A 19,331-nucleotide genomic window follows, 5' to 3' on the forward strand; every position below is an offset into this window, starting at 1 on the left:
TACATGTACTTCTTTGCCTCCTTTTCATGTTCTCACATGCACCTTCCGATTCCATTCATGTCACTCTTCAATACTTGCACCATTAGTTATATATAGTTATAAATATTTTGTAAATTATATCTTGTGGTAGTATTTTGTAATTAAGAATTAGCATATCGAATCATCACAACTTATTAAAAAATGTAAACGGACATTATTATTTTATCATTTCCCTTTTTATGTTTTTACACTGACTTGTCCACAGAGTGGCGCCATTTTCTCAGACATGCGCAAAAGCATCTTGCTGCTATAGCGCTTTGTCATATAGGTCTATGCTTGTAGCTCTGTGCTTCCCCGGCTGAACTAGCCCGTGTAGTTCTATGAGGGGCGTGCAGGCATAGCGAGCTCGTCGTGGTTTGGAGAAGACAGACGCTCAAGACTTGACTTCGCATCCACAGCAAGGAAAGACAATGCGACTTTTTTAAAAGCTTTTTTTCCCCCTGAAAGTTGGCAGCGTTTTATTATTTTTTTTTAGAGACCCTTCCAGGCAGTGCCGCTGTGTTTTGTAGCTTGTTTTCCTCTCGCGAGTTGGGACGTAAAAAACGAGATTGAACTAACCAGCAGACATTTTGGCATTCTCTCCCCCCCCCCCCCCACACACGTTTTTCATCCAGCAAACTTGTTTGACCTGGTTCGTTTTCCAAGATAGCTGATTTTTGGGTATGATTATTATTATTATTATTACAGCTGACGCTGAGTGAGTGTAAAAGCGTCATTCCAAATGTCCGACCGAGCGAGGTATCATTTTTGAGTGACAGCTTTTGGAGGTGGAAGAATTACAGCTAGCTTAGCGTAGATGCTCGCTGGTTAGCTCCAAGCACGGCGTCAAGTCCAAACCAAAGTCATAATTTGGATTTTTATTTGAGTTAGGGTGAGTGCGTTTTGGGGAGTGGGGGGGCGGGGGGGTTTCGCTAGGTAGCTGTGAGCTTGACGCTGGACAGCTCCACTTGGAAGTATTTTTTGGAGGGGAGGCACAAAGGAACAATATCAACACAGAGCTTTTTTGGATTTAGGGGCGAAAAGACAACAACAAGGAACTGACATGATGTTTCCACAATCAAGACACTCAGTAAGTCATTTTCTTTTTTTACATTTGTGGTGAACTTGCTATTTGGCTTTGTCAGCAATGCTCAATATTGTTCTTATATAATCAAATGTTTAACCAAACATATTACCCAAAAAACGCTGTTGTGTGTGTGTGTGTTAAAATGCATGTGCATGTTATTTTATTCAAATGTATTTTATAGTAATGGGAGCCGGAAATTTTGCGTTGCCATGGTAACAAAGACTCAGTCCACAGCATGCGCTCAACCATTGGCCAAGCATAAGTGCCTTTGCTATATTGTCAGAGTTGAAAATGAAAATTTGACATTGGGGTCAATTGTTTGAAAGCAGGTGGCATGGTGTCTTCCTGCTCAGCACATCTCGGATTCAAATCCCATCATGTGCTCATTTAGACATTCCAAAATTATCCATGTTATGTCGATTGCAGACAATTACACAATGAAATTATTTTAAAATATTGGGGGAAAATTGCACAAGAAACTATGACTGTAAATGCAGAGAAATCTTGGATTATCAACAATGGCAGCAGAGAACATCCCCGGATTTATTTTGAGGGTCCAATTAATGACCGATCATCAAATTGTGACATTACAACCAATCAACAACTTTGAATAAAAGGCAAAACATCCGCCAGTCCAACCCAAACTGTGTCATCCCTACATAAAAAATAATAAGTAATGTCCAAAGGTCAATCTTAAAGTCACCCATTTGACGATTTGAGTCACATGATTAAAAATGAGAGCCAGGAATGAAGCGCATTTTCTAGTCAATTCAAATTTGTTATTGGCTCTGAAAGCACCTGTTAGCTTCCCCGTTAGCGCCATGGCGTGCTGCCACCTTTGCTGTCACACGGCTTGTAGATGAGCTACATCTGTGACATTCGTATAGATAAGCGTGTCAAGATAAGTCAGCCTTTCTCACAGGCATCATTTTATTCCCCTTTTATGAATCTCTGGCATCTGAACCGACATTTGCGGGGGAAGAAATGTCCATTAGCTTTTTCTTTGTCTTTTTTTTTTTGTCTGGCCAATTAGCTACCATTTTGCTTTTTGTGACACTTGGCAGCTTTTTAATTTAAGGTATGTATCAAAAAAGCTGATGTGTCCTCATGGAAGAAGTCACAAAATGCCAATCCTCTTTTTTTTTTTTTCTTCTTCAATGAATTAGTTTAGTAATCCGCTCTAGTCGCAGGTTACGGGCACAGTTCATTGGATTAATAGTGGTGGCGATGGAAAAAGCCTCTTTTGATGCCTGACCCACTTGATAGCATTTGGCATATTGTTGTCTTTTTTTTTTTTGGACTTGATTAATCCTAATGCAGATTCAACAAAGCTGCTTGTGGCATGCAAGTCAAGTGGAAAAAAAACGTGGAACCCTATTTCACTCGTGCTTTTGTTGTATTTGGGGGTTAGACGCTTTTCTTTACCGCCGGCCCTTTGGTCCCAGTTGGTATATTATCGATACTAGCTAGGCTAAAATCCCTATTTTGTACTCCCTGACCCGTGCGGAGGTGTGACGACTTTGTTGTCTGAGCATTTGTCTTGACTCAGGGCAAAAATGTGCACACAAAGACCAATCTTGTGCCGCACGAGCATAAAAAGATTCATGCTCTCACATGCACGTGTGCACACACACAGGTCTGGTGTAGTGGTGGGAGGGTCAGAGGCATTATAAATCCTCCTTGAATTAACAGAGCAGCCCCCAGCCTTTCCTCTAAAACCTCTGGCTGTGTGTGTGTGTGTGTGTGTGTGTGTGTGTGTGTGTGTGTGTGTGTGTGTGTGTGTGTGTGTGTTGAAGGGAGTCTCAATCCCGGGGGTCCCCTGTCTCGCCCATTAAATAACCCCCACCACTCTTCCTCAAATCCTCCCCATCACATTTGTGTGCAGTGTGTGCGTCCAAAACCCGAGCTGTGTTCATTTGCAGTGAATAGGAATAGACTCTTGTTGATAATTCTTGCAAAGACGCACACACACGCAGGCACACATTCTTAGCAGCCTCAAGGGTCTTATCTTCTTTTTGTATGTTTGGGGTGGGGGTGCTTGACACACACGGACCAGCAGATGTCTGGGTCATTAAGGTTAGGCCAGCTGATTAGCATGACAAACGTGGACCTCCCCACCCACTAGTGAGGGGGGCAGGCTTGCTTTTGACTCGCCAAGTTGACGACACGGGTCACAGGTGATGTTGATTTTTGTCAAGGATGGCTTGAATGGGAGGGGCGTCCTCGCCCCGGACTCAATTAGAGCTAAAACATACCCATGAATGGATTCTGAAACACTCGGAGCCCGAGTTTTGGAGACAGGGTGAGTGTTCTAGTGGACCGATGATGTTTTCTTAATTTAATGACGAAAGTTGACTAGCTTGGAGCAGGTCTAAGTTGTGGCGCAGGAGGTGTAGCAGAAAGAGCGCTTTTTCAATAATCGTTCATTGCAGATCTGACAGTCAAAGGAAAATTAACCGATTAGATCTCAATTAATCGTTGCACCTCTAATATAGGACCGCGACTCGTACATAAAAGCAGTCATTCTTGCTGTTGTCCAACAGTGTGAAAGTGTGAGCTGCATCCATCTGCATGTTGATGTGGAGGAAGATTGAACAAATTCCGAAGAAATTGACAGCCTATGTATTCACAGAATATAAATTACCTGAATTTAAAAGACTTATCATTTGCGTTGTTGAGTGTGTATTTGCTGCATCAGTATTCAGCAGCTTGTTGCCTGCGGGGAGCGCGACTGCCGGCAAGCTAGATTGGCGGCAACGGTGCGTCGCGCTAACCCTTCACCGGTGCAGAACGGTGCTCTGGGCAGGAACAAAAAGCTCTCCACAGGGGTTGCTTGATTGGCCCAGCTGGCCTCAACCCCGCTGGAGCCCCTCTTAGACCTCAAGAACACAAGGCCATACAGCATGGCGGCAGACAAGAGAATTAGTTGCTCTGTTTGTTCGTTCCCGAGTGGAACAGTGTTGCTTCATCCCCGTTAGCTCCAACGATAACACCACTTGTGTACTTCCTGTCTTCGCGTGATACCAAATGAAGTCTAAGCTGCGTCATGTGAACGATGTCTTTGGTGAAGCAGCATGTGGCTCATGATCCAAAGTTACTAGTGCACAAGAATCTATCTGCCTATCACCACTTTGCTCGAAACTTTGCGAATTAATCTTTTTGCTTTCCCTCCCCGGTGGGTTGTTGTGAGTAATAACCTTGCTTTTTACAAGCAGACATCAATCATCTGCCCAAGTATACGGGGTGTAATCTTAACCCCTAGCGCACCCTCCTCCACTCCAACACCCCACATGTCTGGTTTTAATCTCAGACATACTCTCCAAACCGTCGACCCGGTCGTACCCCCCCCCCCTCTCTCTCTCTCTTGACAAATTGCCCATTTCCCTTGGTTTTGCAATCTCTGCACTCTTTCTTCGTGTGTGTGTGTGTTTGTAGGTTGTGCTATTAAATGCCTCCCCACAGCCACATTGTCACTTCAGTGTGTGTGTGTGTGTGTGCGCATTTTTTTGTGCATCCGTGTCTCCAGGGCAGCATGCCACGAGTGTCATGTTTGTGTGTGTTTTTACCGCACGCTTGGCTGGCCTTGCATGCGGGGTCAAGATAGTCGCGCCGAGCTGGGAGCCGAGCCTTGCCAAGTCTGTGTTTGCAAGGGCACCTCACTCCAAGTGATAAAAGTAGAATAATCCTCTTTAAAGCATCTTAACGAGGTCAACTCTGTCAGGCTGCAAAGGGGAGGTGTGAGGGGAGGAGGGTGATGGGGGGGAGGGGATTGGGCTAAGCCTTGGCTCGGTCCGTGAGAGATAATAATCAAAATCAAATTCCTGGCCCAAACAGGATTAGGCTCTCTCTGCGCTCCAAAGCCCCTGTCCAGAGCGGCTAAAGACACAATCCTTTACCTCAGCCTAAACACACACACACACACACACACACACACACACACACATAAATACACACATACTCCAAGCAGCTGCGTTGACCCAGGTTCTTGAACAAAGCTACAATATTGCGACTTCTACATCACTAGAATTATTCTTTCGACGGATTTACACCGGAGGTCCGAGTGCCCGATTTGGATTTAGTGCGGTCTTGAGCCGCCACTTTGTCAACTTCAAAAATACCTTTTCACACCGCACTTGGTTGTCTAACCGTGTACTAATGGACAGCGAGCCCAAAGTGTGAAGAAATTAAATTTTAAAAAAAAAGTATCCATTACCAGCTTCACCCTGGCAGAGGTGTGGATTCACATCATTGCCGTTTAACTGGTATATTTCCACGAATATTATCATTGTCCACCTCCAAGCTGGAGTCTTTTGTCGAACGCAGTCAAGTCGTCCTTGACTGAATCGTTGCTATGGCGCTCCGCAAAACAGCCTGGAATCTCGTAAACACCGCACGGCCAACTATTAGTCACTTTGCGTGGATCTTTAAAGAGTAGGAGTGAGATAACATCCAGTCATTAGTCAGGCCCCGAAAACACACACACACACCAAGTGAGATGTAAACAGCCAGGCACAGTGCTCCAGGAAATACGATCCCACCACCCTTAGGCAGGATTTATATTGGGGAGGATGTTTCCCAATGTATCCTGCTGGTACTCTCCTTATGTGTGTGCGCGCGCTAATCTCTTTCCATTCTCTTTGTTGACTGTTCGGTGGTGTAAAAACAAGGTCTCACAGTAGATTTCACACGGATGAGGGCAGGGTAAAGAGGCAAGAAGAAGGCCATGTGTGTGTGTGGAGATTCAGGTGGGATGGGTAGGAAGGCGGGGCAGTCATTTCCTGAAACGCCGAATCCCATTTATTCGCTGAAGACTGTCTCAATTGCCTCGGCGGCGCACAAAGCTTTTTAATGCTTTAATTACGTCTCAAAGGAGCGGGGGAGAATCGAATTAGAGGTTGTCCTACATTTAAAGTGCTGCGTGTGTGTGTGTGTGTGTGTGTGTGTGTGTGTGTGTGTGTGTGTGTGTGTGTGTCCACGCATGTTATGCAAATTGTGCATGCAAAGGAGAATCTGTATGTGGGCTGTATGAGTCATGGCAGGGAATATTTGTCCCTCATACAAGCTCATCACCACACACACACACACACACACACACACACACACACACACACACACACACACACACACACACACACACACACACACACACTTTGTATCGTGGATGTTGGCAACCATGTTGCTCAACAATACAGCCAGCAACGGCAACGCACAAACCCAATTTGGCTCCCGACTAATGCAGCCACCTTTTTGGTCACAGCAGATGGCACACGTCGCCGTATCACGTCGGTATTTCATTCACATCATGGCCGTCCATCTGTTGTTGAGCACATAGACAGCTGTTTTTTCTTTCCCTCATAACTGCAAGGTGATGTCCGCACATACATCCTGCAATATCTCCATGCCAATCCTGATAGTCTGATTCTGTCCAAACTCTGTTTACTCAATTTAGTTTGCGTGCAACAGGAAGGTCTACCCGGGGGCTGTTGACTGCAAAACACACACACACACACACACACACACACACACACACACACACACACACACGCGCACACACAAAAAAAAAACAAAAAAAAACGTGGTGTTTAAAACGGTTGCACACACTGTGCTACACTGGGAGGAAACAAGATCTGGGGCAGCAACTCCTTCCTTGGGCTCCAGGGCCAACCTGTATGCAAATACACACACACGCACACACGCAGCAGTTATCGCAGCGTGATGTGCGAGGCAGCCTGCAGCTAAGTGCCTTGTGTTGACACATGCTCAACGTGGCACAGCACCAAATAGCCGCGGTGCCGTTTGATGAGTTTGTTCCTCGCCAGCACGGACCAGAGAGATAATAGATTAGCTTATTTGCTTTTACAGTCTCTAAGCAACAGTGTGATATATATTTTTTTAAATGTGTGTTATTTCTGTATATAGCGCCAGCTTCTCTTTTGCCAGCTAAATATCTGACCTTACAGTAGCTGTGTACTAGTATTTCAAATTTAATATAAGACCAGATAATGAACTGTTTAATGCCATAACCAGCTGAGCACTACTTTTTGTGTCTCTAGCGTTTGTGTCAAAGTCATTCACCGTATTTAATCGTTTGCCTTGTGCGGCGAGCTGGGCGCATTTATTCAACCTTTTGGTGTCTCGTGTTTTGCGGCCACGCTCACGTGAATGCAGCGAGGCCTGGTTTTCTCAGCCAGCAGAGGACAAGTCATTCCTAATAGCGCCGTGCTGTTTTTAGTGAGAAAATGTCACCTTCTCCCACGTGAGCCATTACGCACGCTAGCGAGGAATAATGAGATTTTGCCCCTAGTTGGCTTTACGCGAGCGGGTCGCCGCCGCGGTGAAAATGCGGACGGATTTACAATGACGACAAACCGCATCAGTCAAGCCTGGTGAAAGAGTGATTGTTCTCGGTTTCTATATGAGGCTGTGACAAACTGCTTTGGACGCTGACATGAAGGCTAGCTGGTGCACGTCGGTATCCAAAGTGGCGCTCGGGGAACATTTATAGTTAATACCGCTAGCCTTTATGTGATTAAGGGTGTGAGCGCACTTGCCGTGGCGGATTTGGCAGCAATTCCACTTTGCCTTGTTTACTTGTATTGTGCGTTGTGGCGATGTACGAGCGAGGCGTGACCGCTCAAATGTGTGACTCATTTTGCATTGTTGTAGCACGAACCTTATCTCAAGTCGCATGTCCCCATTGAAATGAATATAATTGTCGTTAATTGGTTCTAAATGTTTTTTTGTTGTTGTTTTTTTTAATTCTATGTTTAGTTTGAGACTTCATTTGGAAATGATAATACACAGCTCTTACTCAGCTTTTTGGTTCAACTATTAATATTTCATAGTTAATACCTTGTGTTTTGGGCACTTTTTCTTCCATTTATCATTCCATTCTGTGCTTAAATGTGTAATTGGATGTGATCCACATTGGCTCGCTATGCCGTCTACTGCTGATCACTGGCCCGAAACCTTTCATTGAAAAAGCCCTCTATCTCGCGCTGGTGTTTTTAATGATTTTTTTTTTTTCCTCCTCTCGGCCCGCCACTTCCTCCTGCCTTTTCACACCATTCTTCCTCCCTTGGCAGGCTTCATCGCAGCAGCTGAAATTCACAACATCCGACTCCTGTGACAGGATCAAGGATGAGTTCCAGTTCCTCCAAGCACAATACCACAGGTGAGACGACGTAAAAACAAGCGGCTACGAATGATGTGGCCTTAATTTAATTTGTCACAGTTCGGACCTGTAATGTTTTGGCCAAGACATTAATTTGAGGTGTCAAGACCAGGTCCAGAAAGTAAGAACCCTGCTAGTTTGGTTTTAGCCACTGGTGCTTTTAAACCCAAGTGGATTTTCTATTATAATTGCATTCAGCTCCCCCTTGAAGTCATGCTACCGTTTCGCTTCCTAATCTCGCCGTTATATCGTAAGAAGTCTCCACCCCACAGCGGCTGTTTAGAACGCTAACTGATGTGTTTGATGGCAGTTCTGAAAGATGAACCATCTTTGTGCGGGTTGCATTCCTTCCTGGTTTGTTCTTGTTTATTTTTTTGTGTCTAGCGTAACAAAGACAGATGAAAGCCCGGCGTATTTTCAGTGCCACCACGATCCTTTTTCCTTTTATTTGAACAGCTTTGCAAAGTAGCAGTGACATCATGCATCTTTTTTTTATTTTTTTTTTACGATTCCTTCAATTGTGAGCAGCAGCATTTAACCTCTATCAGAGAGCACAGTCGAAAGAAAGCTCCTTTTTTGTTGTTGGCTGTTGACTTGGGGTTAAAATGGGGCAGTCACAGAGGAAACGTTGTAGTGATGTGCCGTGGAAGCTTTTAAAAGGCAAAATGTACAACAGGCGTTCCCCTGGGTATAGTTGCAGCCTTTGTATCTGTTGCCTTCCTCCTCCTCCTCCTAATTCCCCCTTTCCCTCAGTCCCATGCATAAATAGATCAGGGAATACATCAATCAAAATAAAGATGACAGCGCAAGCGATTTAGAGACGGAAGAATCGGCAATAAAACTCCATCAAAGTGTCTTTGGAGAGCAGCGGTGCATGCCCGCCGGCTGATGAGCGCCAATCGCAGGAGGTGCGCAGCCAATTCCAGGTAGACTTGGAGGGGGGGGGGGGGGGGTGTTGCCATGACAACACACCACAAAGCCGACAAATGCACACATGGGAAGCGGGAAGTCGATGAGATGCTTCTCAGCGGGAACAAGACGATGACGTATGTAATGCAAATCAGTCCTGGAACCTTTCTGACACAGCTCCTCCATACACTACCCTATACGCAATGTGACAGCTTTAACCGCGCGTGAACTGTCAGGCGGCTTTCATCGTTGCAGACAGCATCAATGTACGCAGAGCATCAAGCAGGTTTTAGATCTAGCTGCCGTGCGTCTGTGCATATCTTTACAACATCTCCGCCTTATCCGCCCTCGCTCGGTATCACACCTTGTCACACCGGCGTGTCGGCACCGGCTCCTTCAATCAAACGCACGCGAGGTGATTTCAACCCCCCCTCGATCCTCGCTGTCGTGTTCATTTTACCATCTGGCTGACTTGTTGACGTGTCCTCCTTTTTGTCCCGTCGCCTCGCGTGTCATCAACGCTGACGTGATTACTGCCTGTGCTATTTCTAGACTTGCCTGCTTTCTGGTTTGGAAAGCAGACTTTTTTTTTTCTTTTTTTTCCACGCTGGTTTGCGCTTATAATATCTGGAAGGTCAGGATGAGGACTGTCATGATGGTTAAGATGGCAGACAAAGGAGGAGGTGCTGATGAAAACGAAGGTGACGAGGGATAAAGTGACCGCTGCTGACTCCGCTCGACTTGTTTCCTCCGCAGCCTGAAGCTGGAATGTGACAAGCTGGCCAGTGAGAAGTCGGAGATGCAACGTCATTACATCATGGTGAGTGAAGCCATTTTGTATAAATTCCGGCCATCTTTATGATTGGCAAAGTTTTTTTGAGCTCACATATATACATTCCCAAGTATCATAAACAGACGACTAAGTCATAAAACCCAAAAAAAAACCAGTACTCTAATCGGTGTCAAGAAAGTACAACTAAACATGGCCGCACACAAACATTGTCCAACAACCGACTCCAAGTCAAAGTGTACAAATTGAAGAGTGACACATTTTTCATCCAGCGTGAGTTGAACAACAACATAGCTAAAACGATGCCATGTTTGTCCATCTTGAGCATGTTTTTTTTGCCCGTCGCTAATAATGAGTTGATCCAACGAGCTAATCGCCCAATCCCCCCAAAAACAAGACCGCCGTTGAAACGGAGTACACGATAATCCTTTAAATGCTCGCAGCCCTTTGTTCCCTCTTGTGCTCCCCCTCCGCCCTTTTTGTCTCCCCACATACATGTTCATCCACACACGCACACATGCTCCACCTCGGGGCTAATCTCATTGTTGCTGGCAATGTAGCCCTGTGATGTTTTGCCTCTAATTGATCCGCTGACTGGCTTTAATCTCATCTAATCTGCGCCGCCACACTGCTCCTGCCACCATGAGACACACACACACACACACACACACACACACACACACACACACACACACACACACACACTTGGAGGCCTCCCGTCTGTCTGCACACACTGAAATGTACACACACATATTCAGTCAAACGCAAAATTATGTAAACACGTGCTATTTAGTAAAAGGTCACTTTTATTTTATTTTGCCCAAAGCCAATGCGGCGCTTTAATATCACATGTCAGCCCAAATCAAGACGGTCTCTGTTGAACTGTTCATCTCAATTATTTTATTTCAAAGGAAATAGAAATGATAAAAAAAAAAAAATTAGGGTCATGTCTGGAACTCAAGACTCAACAAAATTCAGGGATTGTTTCCAATCAGGTCCATCATTTTTATGACACCCAGAACTATGCTTTGGTGTATTGTTTACAAACGTAGTCGTACATTTGCCAAAAGCTCATTTTTAATTTAAGCAGCGTTAAAGATACTGCATCATTCCTGATCACTAATTAGTTAAAGAACCTGGTTTGTGTACATTGTATTCAGCAGAAATGTACAAAATAATGCTTAAAGCCTCCTTTTCTATCACTTCTGTGAGCAAGCCTGGTCTTGCACACACATACACACACACACACACACACACACAAAACCCTCTCTAATACGATATCAGGTTGCCCCCACTCCCCCGGTAGGCAGCACCTCCATTTCCCAAGCGCTGTAATTACTTTAGGGAGCTTCCACATGGGCTGGTGTGCTGCTACACTGCAAAGCACAGACAAAATGTGTGTGCCTGCGAGAGATCGTGTATGTGTGTAAGATTGAACAGAGTGTGTGTGTGTGTTTGGTGTTTTTCATGTGTGTGTGTGTTTGTTTTCCAGTCACAGAGCCAGTCCCTCCTGCAGACTGAGTGAGTGATTAACTGGGTTTACGCCTAGAGGGTGGCCCTCTCATTAACACTCAGCACACATAACACACACACACACACACACACACACAGACACACAAACAAAACATTCTATTGTCAGTCTATTGTCGTTCCTTTTCCTGCCCACTTCCTGTTTGCCATTTGTATCCGCTCGTTTACCAAATCGTTACCAGAACGTCGGTTGTGTAAGTCAGAGCGCTGAAGGCCATTTTGGGATGTTAGGTTACATTTCGAGTTTTTGCATCATGTCCTGATGAAAAAAAAATATAACATAATTGTCACCTCCTCACATATCCTATAGCCGTAACCTCAATTTACGAGTGACCTAATTCAAGAGTTTTGCAAACTACAAACTGTCTAAAAAAAATCCACATGAAAAGTCAAACAAAAATCACAAAAACATACTAAAAAACACCACACAAAAAAAACACCCTGCGTATGCATGTATTATACCGCCCCCTGTTGCCCAATGCACATACACCTAAAGGAGCAGCACAATTTCCATTGAACTGAACCATAAATAAAGAATATGAGCTGAAACTGTATAATTTTTTACCTTCTGTTTTTGTTTCTCTTTTCTTACTAAAAAGCACATTGTTAAGTAATGATAAATGGCTTGAGTATTTTGAGTTAAAAAGAAAAAAAAAAAGAAAAACAAAGAGTATGTATGGTCCTGGAATGAATTCAACTTGTACATGAAGCAACGACTGCATATCAAAATGTGTTTGATGCAATACTGTCTGTCTCCTCTCATTTCCATCCAGTACTATGAGATGTCCTACGGGCTCAACATTGAGATGCACAAACAGGTGACTCATTGCTTCTGCTACATTATATTGTTGGCTAGCATAGCATGTTGTTTTTGCAAATAGAGTGATTAGCTACCTCTGGGTTTTTCTTTTTTTTTTTTTTTTATATTCATTTTTGCCACTGCTTTTTAAGTCATTTTGAGGCAGATTTTGCCCGTCAAATGTTTCAAAACTGTACAAGCTTTACAGAAATGGAAGGCAAAGAAAAATCTCTAGTTGTAACACGGAATGGACTTCCCTGTGCTTGCTCATATGTCAGCTGCTTGGGATGAAGCTCGGGCAGTAATTTATGCTTCGGCTGCTGGAGGGAGAAGAGCGATTATGGACCTCATCCACACACACACACACACACACACACACACACACACACACACACACACACACACACACACACACTCACGTGATTGACGGCACACACTGGCAGGCATATGAGGAGAACCATGTTGGCTTTGACTCATGGACACGTGAACATCAATAGATCTGATATAGCTTTTATGTCATACACTTTATGTGTATTTTTAAAAAATACATAGAAAAAAGCAATAATTGTCTAATAAATCACAATTACAAGACCGGGGCCATCTATCTCCTTTGAGACCTTCCGAGAAGACATCTGCTGCTGGATATGTGTGCTCACTTGCTCATGTGCGTTCTTTTGTTCTCCCTTTTTTTTGAAGGCTGTGTTGTGAGTGTGTGCGTGAATATACTGTAGATATTGGTTTGTCAGTGTGTGTGTGTGTGTGATTTCTTTGTGTGAGAGGACGCGAAGAGGCAGTAGTTCCATTAGAGAGTTGAAATGGAAAGGGATGTGGGGAAACGAGCATGGGGGAGCGTTCATGTCGAGGCCCATTGTACGCCCCCCACCACCACCACTTCCCCCACCACCCCTGACTCTATTTCCCTCCTCTGGTACGTTTTCTCCTTCACTCGATCCCCCTTCATCGTCCTTCATTCAAGAAAGACTTCACTCCCGAGCCTCCTCCACGGCCGTACGCTTTCTATCGTCCTCATTTCTCCTGCCGCTCGTCGAAGGTTGAGCTGGGAGTGATTTTACTTTTCTATTCCGTTTCTTGAAGCTTTTTGAGAAAATCGGATTTGTACCGTGAAATGAAAAGCACACGCAATGGAGCCTTTTTCCGCAATCCCTTCGTTTGTCAAAACAACCACTTTTATCTTATGAAACGATAGAAATGGAAATATACAGGCCCAGGGTCACAAGTGGGTCGTAAGTCTGCCCGCAGTTCTACGATTCGGGGTTTGAATCCTGGCTCAGACCAGAAAATCCTGAAATGAATGCAGCAAATTTTACAAGAGCCCGTTAGCATAATAGCCCAAGGCAATCTCTATAAGCTGCACTATACGTCAGTCCTCACAAGTACGGTAACGCGAATATACTCAAACACGTGTTCCTCTTTGATTCTCCCCTTGTGAACATCTGCCTCCATTTTTTACAATCGTGCCTCGTTTAAATTGGCATAAAAAATGCAGTAAAGGAGTCTCCGAGCCGAATTAATGATCCTTGAAACGATGCGTCCGTCCGGCCTTTTGACGTCCACTTTTCTTCTTTCCCGACGCGTACGATATTCCTGCTGTCAGCGAGATGAGGCGCCGAAACAACACTTGAAGAAGTCTGCCGGAGAGGAACGAGTGGAGGAAGGGAGGGGCGGGGGAACAAAGCTCGGGAAGATGACAGGGAGCACAGATAAAAGCGCCGGGAAAAATGGAATATTTGTTAGCTTGCGGCGAGTCCCCACAAAGACGTTTTTAAGACGTTCGTGTGAGCGTGCGTGTGGGAGCCGAGCCGAGCGCCTGATTGGAGGAGGCAGTCGTGCTCTGCATGCCTAATAACCGCTACTCTCGCCTCATCTTGCCACGATTACGTTTTAACACCATTAGGGCTCATTTGCATATCTCTAGCTCGGATTGGGTGATTAGCAGCCAAATGTGATAATGGAGCCGTGTGTGAGGAGGATAGCAACGCTTTTGTGTGTGCGAGTTTGAGAAGGTCATACCTGCTGTTGCTCATACCAATGAGCGTGTGCTCGGAATCACAAAATGGCTGTTTTCGTGTGTCGAGGGTTTAAAGGTTAAACGTTGGGTTATCTTCTGTTTTTTTTTCCCCTTTCACCGCTTTTTAGCACATCCCATGAAAAAAAAAAAAAAAACTGCTTATCCTGACCAGTGTCGCCAGCGTGCACTCGCCTATCCCAGCCATAATATTATTTTTTATCTTGCAAAAAAATGGACCTCATTTTTGTTTACCCTTTCCTCCACAGGCTGAGATTGTGAAGAGATTAAATGGGATCTGCGCACAAGTCCTCCCATACCTGTCTCAGGAGGTATATACACACACACACACACACACCGAGACCCTTAACATCCAGGCGTGAGAGCACACTCTTGTTACACAGCCTTGTTACTTCTACACCACGCTGACCCCTTCCCTCGGCATTCTCAATTTCCTGCCCCCACCTACCATACGAGGGTGTGCGTGTAATAATAAATAGCCGTGGGCTTCAGATAAGCCGTTCTCATCTATCTCACCACTAGGGGGTTGACGATCACCATTACTTCACACCATCCATTCATTGATGTCACACCAGGCTGGTGTGTGTGTCAGGGTGTGTGTTTGTAAGATTGATATTGATCTAACCCGTCCTCCCCTCTATTCTTTCATTGTGTCCTCCCGCCCATGCGCAGCACCAGCAGCAGGTCCTGGCAGCCATCGAGAGGGCCAAGCAGGTCACCCCCCCGGAGATGAACTCCATCATAAGGGTACGATGATCCGCCGCCACGCCCCGTGGGCTTGGTCCGGCGCTTGGTAATCGCTGGGAGGCGGCATTTCATTATCATTTGTATTCTTTTCATTCCAAGTGTTTATTGCCGGTTAACAGTTTGAGGGTACGGTGGCCACTTGGCTCCAAAATATCTTTCCTCACTATTGACCAAATGAGCTTCTCTCAAGATTACTGGTCCTTGTCGTCCAGCCCTGTTTACTATTACGCATGATCCATTAGCACCTTGGCGTGGGCGGCTTTGGCGTTTGTGGGCATCTGGAGTCTAAGTGGCGTGCGCTTGTGTTCCGTGTAGCAGCAGCTCCAGGCCCACCAGCTGTCTCAGCTCCAGGGCCTGGCTCTGCCCATGACCCCCCTGCCGCTGGGCCTGAGCCAACCCAGCCTGCCCGCCGTCACCACCTCCTCCGGCCTCTTTTCCCTCTCCTCCCTGCTGGCCTCCCAGGCTCAGCTGGCCAAGGAGGAGAAGGCCTCGCGGGATGCCGCCGACAGCCACCGCGAGGAGGACGGCGACAAGTCCGACTAGGCGGTGCCCCCCCCCCCCCCCCCCCCCCCCCGGTCTATCTATCTATCTATCTATCTATTTCTCTTTCTCTTGAGGTTTCACCGCCGAGACCCTGACTTCCGCTCTTCTCCGCGGGAAAAAAAATTGGCCACTGAGCTCCTCGCCAGACTGCGGGTTTCTCCATATTTTCATGTCTCTTTTTTATTGAATGTTTTAATGATGAAGCTTCCTGCTCTTTATTCCTATATCCTCTCGCTCCTCCTCCCTCTTTTCTCCTCCCCACGTTTATCACCACTGGCGCTGCATTCAAGACCGCTGGGAATCGAGCATTATAATAGAATTAGGCATGATAATAGGTTAATCAATCTTTTTGAATTGATTCATCATTTCAGACCCGCCAAGCAACAGAAATGAAGCGCCCCTCCAAATTGCAGCCGATTTGAAATTTTCATTTTCATCCCACTGCTTTGAAGTGTCAATTTGAATTTGATTCGTTGTTCAGCCGTAATTTTCCTGCGGAACTGGTTCTGATAAAAGCTGATGTCCAATTTAGCCAATTCCTAATGTTCCTATAATCTGATTGTTTTAGTTGCGTTTGGGAAATGTCAGCTTTTCCCAATTTTCTTGAACGCAGCAATCATAGTAAGTGCGGCAATTGTTTATCTGACCCATCAAACACCATAATTTTCTTTCTATTACAATTGCATGTGTCTGAACATTGGACCTCCACTGCTAACCAAAACAGCAGCACCTATAGATTCGTGTAAACAGCCCTGGACTGGAATTGGGTTGTATAATTGTCTCAATTTCTAGACACTATTGTCCACCCTGATGGACTTTAAAGCGTTAAGAGCGGTCCTGTTTGAAGTTGGTTGCTAAGCAAAACAGCAGCACCTACAGCCTTCATGTACAATGAAAATGTAACAAGGCACATTAAGGACACACTGAGGATTTCTTTTTTTTCCAACTTTTGATTCTCACACTTTTATCTCTAATAATGCGACTTATAATTTTTTGACTAGAATATCCCCCCCCAAAAAAACATGTCACCTGTTTCCTTTTTCTCAAAAGCGTACAACCAGAACTTTATTCGATGACATCTTTTACACAAACTTAGCACTTAGCATCATCTGTGTTTCTGCTGTTGAATGCAGCACATCATCTTCCCGTCTCTCTTTCATGCTGTGCTTAATGTCGCCATACCACACACATGGAAACGCATGATCCACAGGGAAAGCAAATTTGATTTTTGATTTTTTTTTATAGGGACCTGTTTGTGATCAGTGCACTTGTTGGATTGTCGTCTATTTTAGTGGCTTCACAAGCTGCCATACAAAAATGAAAACAAAAAAAGCTCACAACCCATTATCATAAATAATAATAAGAATAACCATCATATTTTTCATACATTTCTTGTGGCTCTCCTGATAGAAAAAAACCCTGATGTATTAGTTGACATAACTGGAGGTGATGACCTCAGTGTACACTCGGGCATGCATAGAGAGCTTTATGTGTACATACAGTATAATCTGGATGGTTGTTGCTGTTTAAGGCGGGTGATCTTTGCCCCCCCTTTTCCCCCCTCTTCTCATCTCGCAACTTTTTAGCTCATAGCGTCAAGCATTGTAAGCTTTGTAAGGTCCTTTGATTTTTTTTTTTTTTTAATACTTATTTTGTGCATAATGTAAAACCTGAAAGTGGAAATGTTTTGTGTCCTACATCATACCTACATTTAAACAACAAGGGGGGGAAGAGCAAACTATCAAAAGTACAGCAGACATTTATGTGAAATAATATGAAATGTTGTGCAGTAAGGAAGGACTTCTGGTGCCTTACAAATAAAGTCAATCAAATCATAATTGGCCTTGCTCGCGCTTTTCTTTCACCTTCACTGTGAGTTCATGGTTTTTTTCTTTGAAAAAAAAGCAGCTTATCCAAAAATATAGCTCTAAAATTACTTATCTTCAAATTTATATGATGTGTGTGTATAAAAATAAATGTATTATAGTATTTTTTGTCAAAAAATCTCACTTAAAATTGACTTTTCATTGTATAAAAAAAGAGACTAGCTTTAAATGATTGGGGGAAAAAAGCGTATTATTAGTTTTGAAAAATGCCTTGTTATTATTCCAAACATAAAATTGTAAGTTTTGTTTTGGAAAAGGCCATTTTAAGATAACAACAGGGAGCCGAGACATCTGAGAGCAAAAACTGTTTGTTCCTTCTAGATTCCTGCTGCGTGAGATGCTTGTTGTTCCCTGCACGTCCACTAGGGGGAGCTCTTGTTTCACGTGAAGTATCGCCAAAGGTAGTACGCACACGAACTCTCACTGACTTGCTGTCCCCTTGGCCACTCTGTTCTCACTTCTCTGCTTGTCACACTTACTCAACTAGTTGTTGACACTTGAGACTTGAGTGTCCTAAAATAACCTTGAGGAATGAATCACTTGCTCCTTCACCACATCTGATCAACCCGTTTGTTGTCGATCAAGTTGCCATTATTTCTGAAACCCAAAAGAAAGCACAAATGAATGCAGATGATTTAGTCCACAATGCGCAACGAGAGAAAAGCGCATTGATTAATCATGATTGACTCATTGAGAGCGCACTCGTCTTCCATCCATCCATCCATCCCTCCGTCCTGACGCTTTCCTTGATTACCGAGTCCCACTCCATCTCTCCATTCAACCTTCCATCCTCACCCTGTCTCGCAGTCTATCTATCACCACGCTGTGTGACTTCCCTCCTCCTCCTCCGGGGTGTGGGAGGGTGTCACTCTCATCCATCCGTCCATTCTTTTCTCCATTCTTCCATCCATCCCTTCATTATCCATCCATCTTGATATGATGTTTTGTATACCATCTTTCTTTCCTGACATGTCACTCCCTCGCTCCTTCACTCGTACATGATTCATCTTTGTAACCTCAAAGCTTCCCTCTGTTGTTGTTTTGTTTTTTTTTAACTCTAAAACGTTTCTACCGATGCGTTGGAGGCCATCTGTCATTGTCCCTTACATATGTGTGTGTCTGTTTTCTTGTTTTTGTTTGGGATACAGCCCGTCACACTTTTAATGGACATTTTGCTTTAAATTTGAGTGACCTCCTTTTGCCATTTTGGATTGTGTGTGCGTTTCTGCAAACTTGTTTTTCTATATTTGCTTGCCATTGTGTGGACATTTATTGCTTCATTTTCTCACAACACAAATATGCACAGGTGAGCTTTAATTGGTGCATGTTCATATTTGATATCTTTGTGTGACACAAACCTTGACATCCAAACTGTCACTGCATGGCCTTTTTATCTGGAAAATGCCATGATGAGCTCCTTATTAGACTGTGTGTGCAGGTGTTTGTGTGTCCTTGCGGGCGGGTGTGTGCGCGTCGGCCTCAGCTGGAGCAGCAGTCAGTGTTGACACAGCTCGTCTAATGCGGATGCTCCTGCTAATGCATCATGGGAAAGCGTCCTCTTGGCCTGCTTTTCTAATCTCCCAGTCTGTGCTTTCTACACATATCCCCATAGCACCGTGTGTGTGTGTGTGTTTTTATGTATATGTGTGTGTGCGTGTGGCAGCTGCTTCTCTGCAGCAGCAGGAAGCAGCGAGAGCACACACACACACACACACACACACACACACACTCTCTCTCTCTTTCTCTGTCCTTTCCTCTTCAACTCAACTGACCTTCTCTTCTTCTCTTTCTCACTCTTGCT

General features: G+C 44.6%; 1 protein-coding gene across 2 annotated transcripts; it reads left to right on the plus strand.

The window, feature by feature from the left end:
- Positions 1 to 319: 319 nt before the first annotated feature.
- Positions 320 to 15,655, plus strand: tle5 (TLE family member 5, transcriptional modulator). 2 transcript variants are annotated; one of them, XM_085928450.1, is made up of 8 exons: positions 320 to 699; positions 1,053 to 1,108; positions 8,191 to 8,279; positions 9,945 to 10,008; positions 12,282 to 12,326; positions 14,603 to 14,665; positions 15,027 to 15,101; positions 15,417 to 15,655. In XM_085928450.1, the coding sequence occupies exons 2-8, from the start codon at positions 1,082 to 1,084 to the stop codon at positions 15,642 to 15,644; spliced, it is 591 nt and encodes a 196-aa protein (XP_085784576.1). In that variant the 5' UTR covers positions 320 to 699; positions 1,053 to 1,081; the 3' UTR covers positions 15,645 to 15,655. The 2 variants fall into 2 exon arrangements, with proteins under 2 accessions (XP_085784576.1, XP_085784577.1); XM_085928451.1 differs by having other exon boundaries at positions 320 to 1,108; positions 15,420 to 15,655.
- Positions 15,656 to 19,331: the final 3,676 nt, after the last annotated feature.

Source organism: Syngnathus leptorhynchus, chromosome 13, assembly GCF_054491065.1.
Source record: "Syngnathus leptorhynchus isolate UIUO chromosome 13, UIUO_Slep, whole genome shotgun sequence".
Lineage (NCBI taxonomy): Eukaryota > Metazoa > Chordata > Actinopteri > Syngnathiformes > Syngnathidae > Syngnathus > Syngnathus leptorhynchus.

Coding starts and splice junctions, on each gene's coding strand:
- tle5 (XM_085928450.1), top strand. CDS start 1,082: ATGATGTTTCCACAATCAAGACACTCA. Junction 8,280..9,944: donor CTCCAAGCACAATACCACAG/GTGAGACGACGT, acceptor TTTCCTCCGCAG/CCTGAAGCTGGAATGTGACA. Junction 14,666..15,026: donor TCCCATACCTGTCTCAGGAG/GTATATACACAC, acceptor GCCCATGCGCAG/CACCAGCAGCAGGTCCTGGC.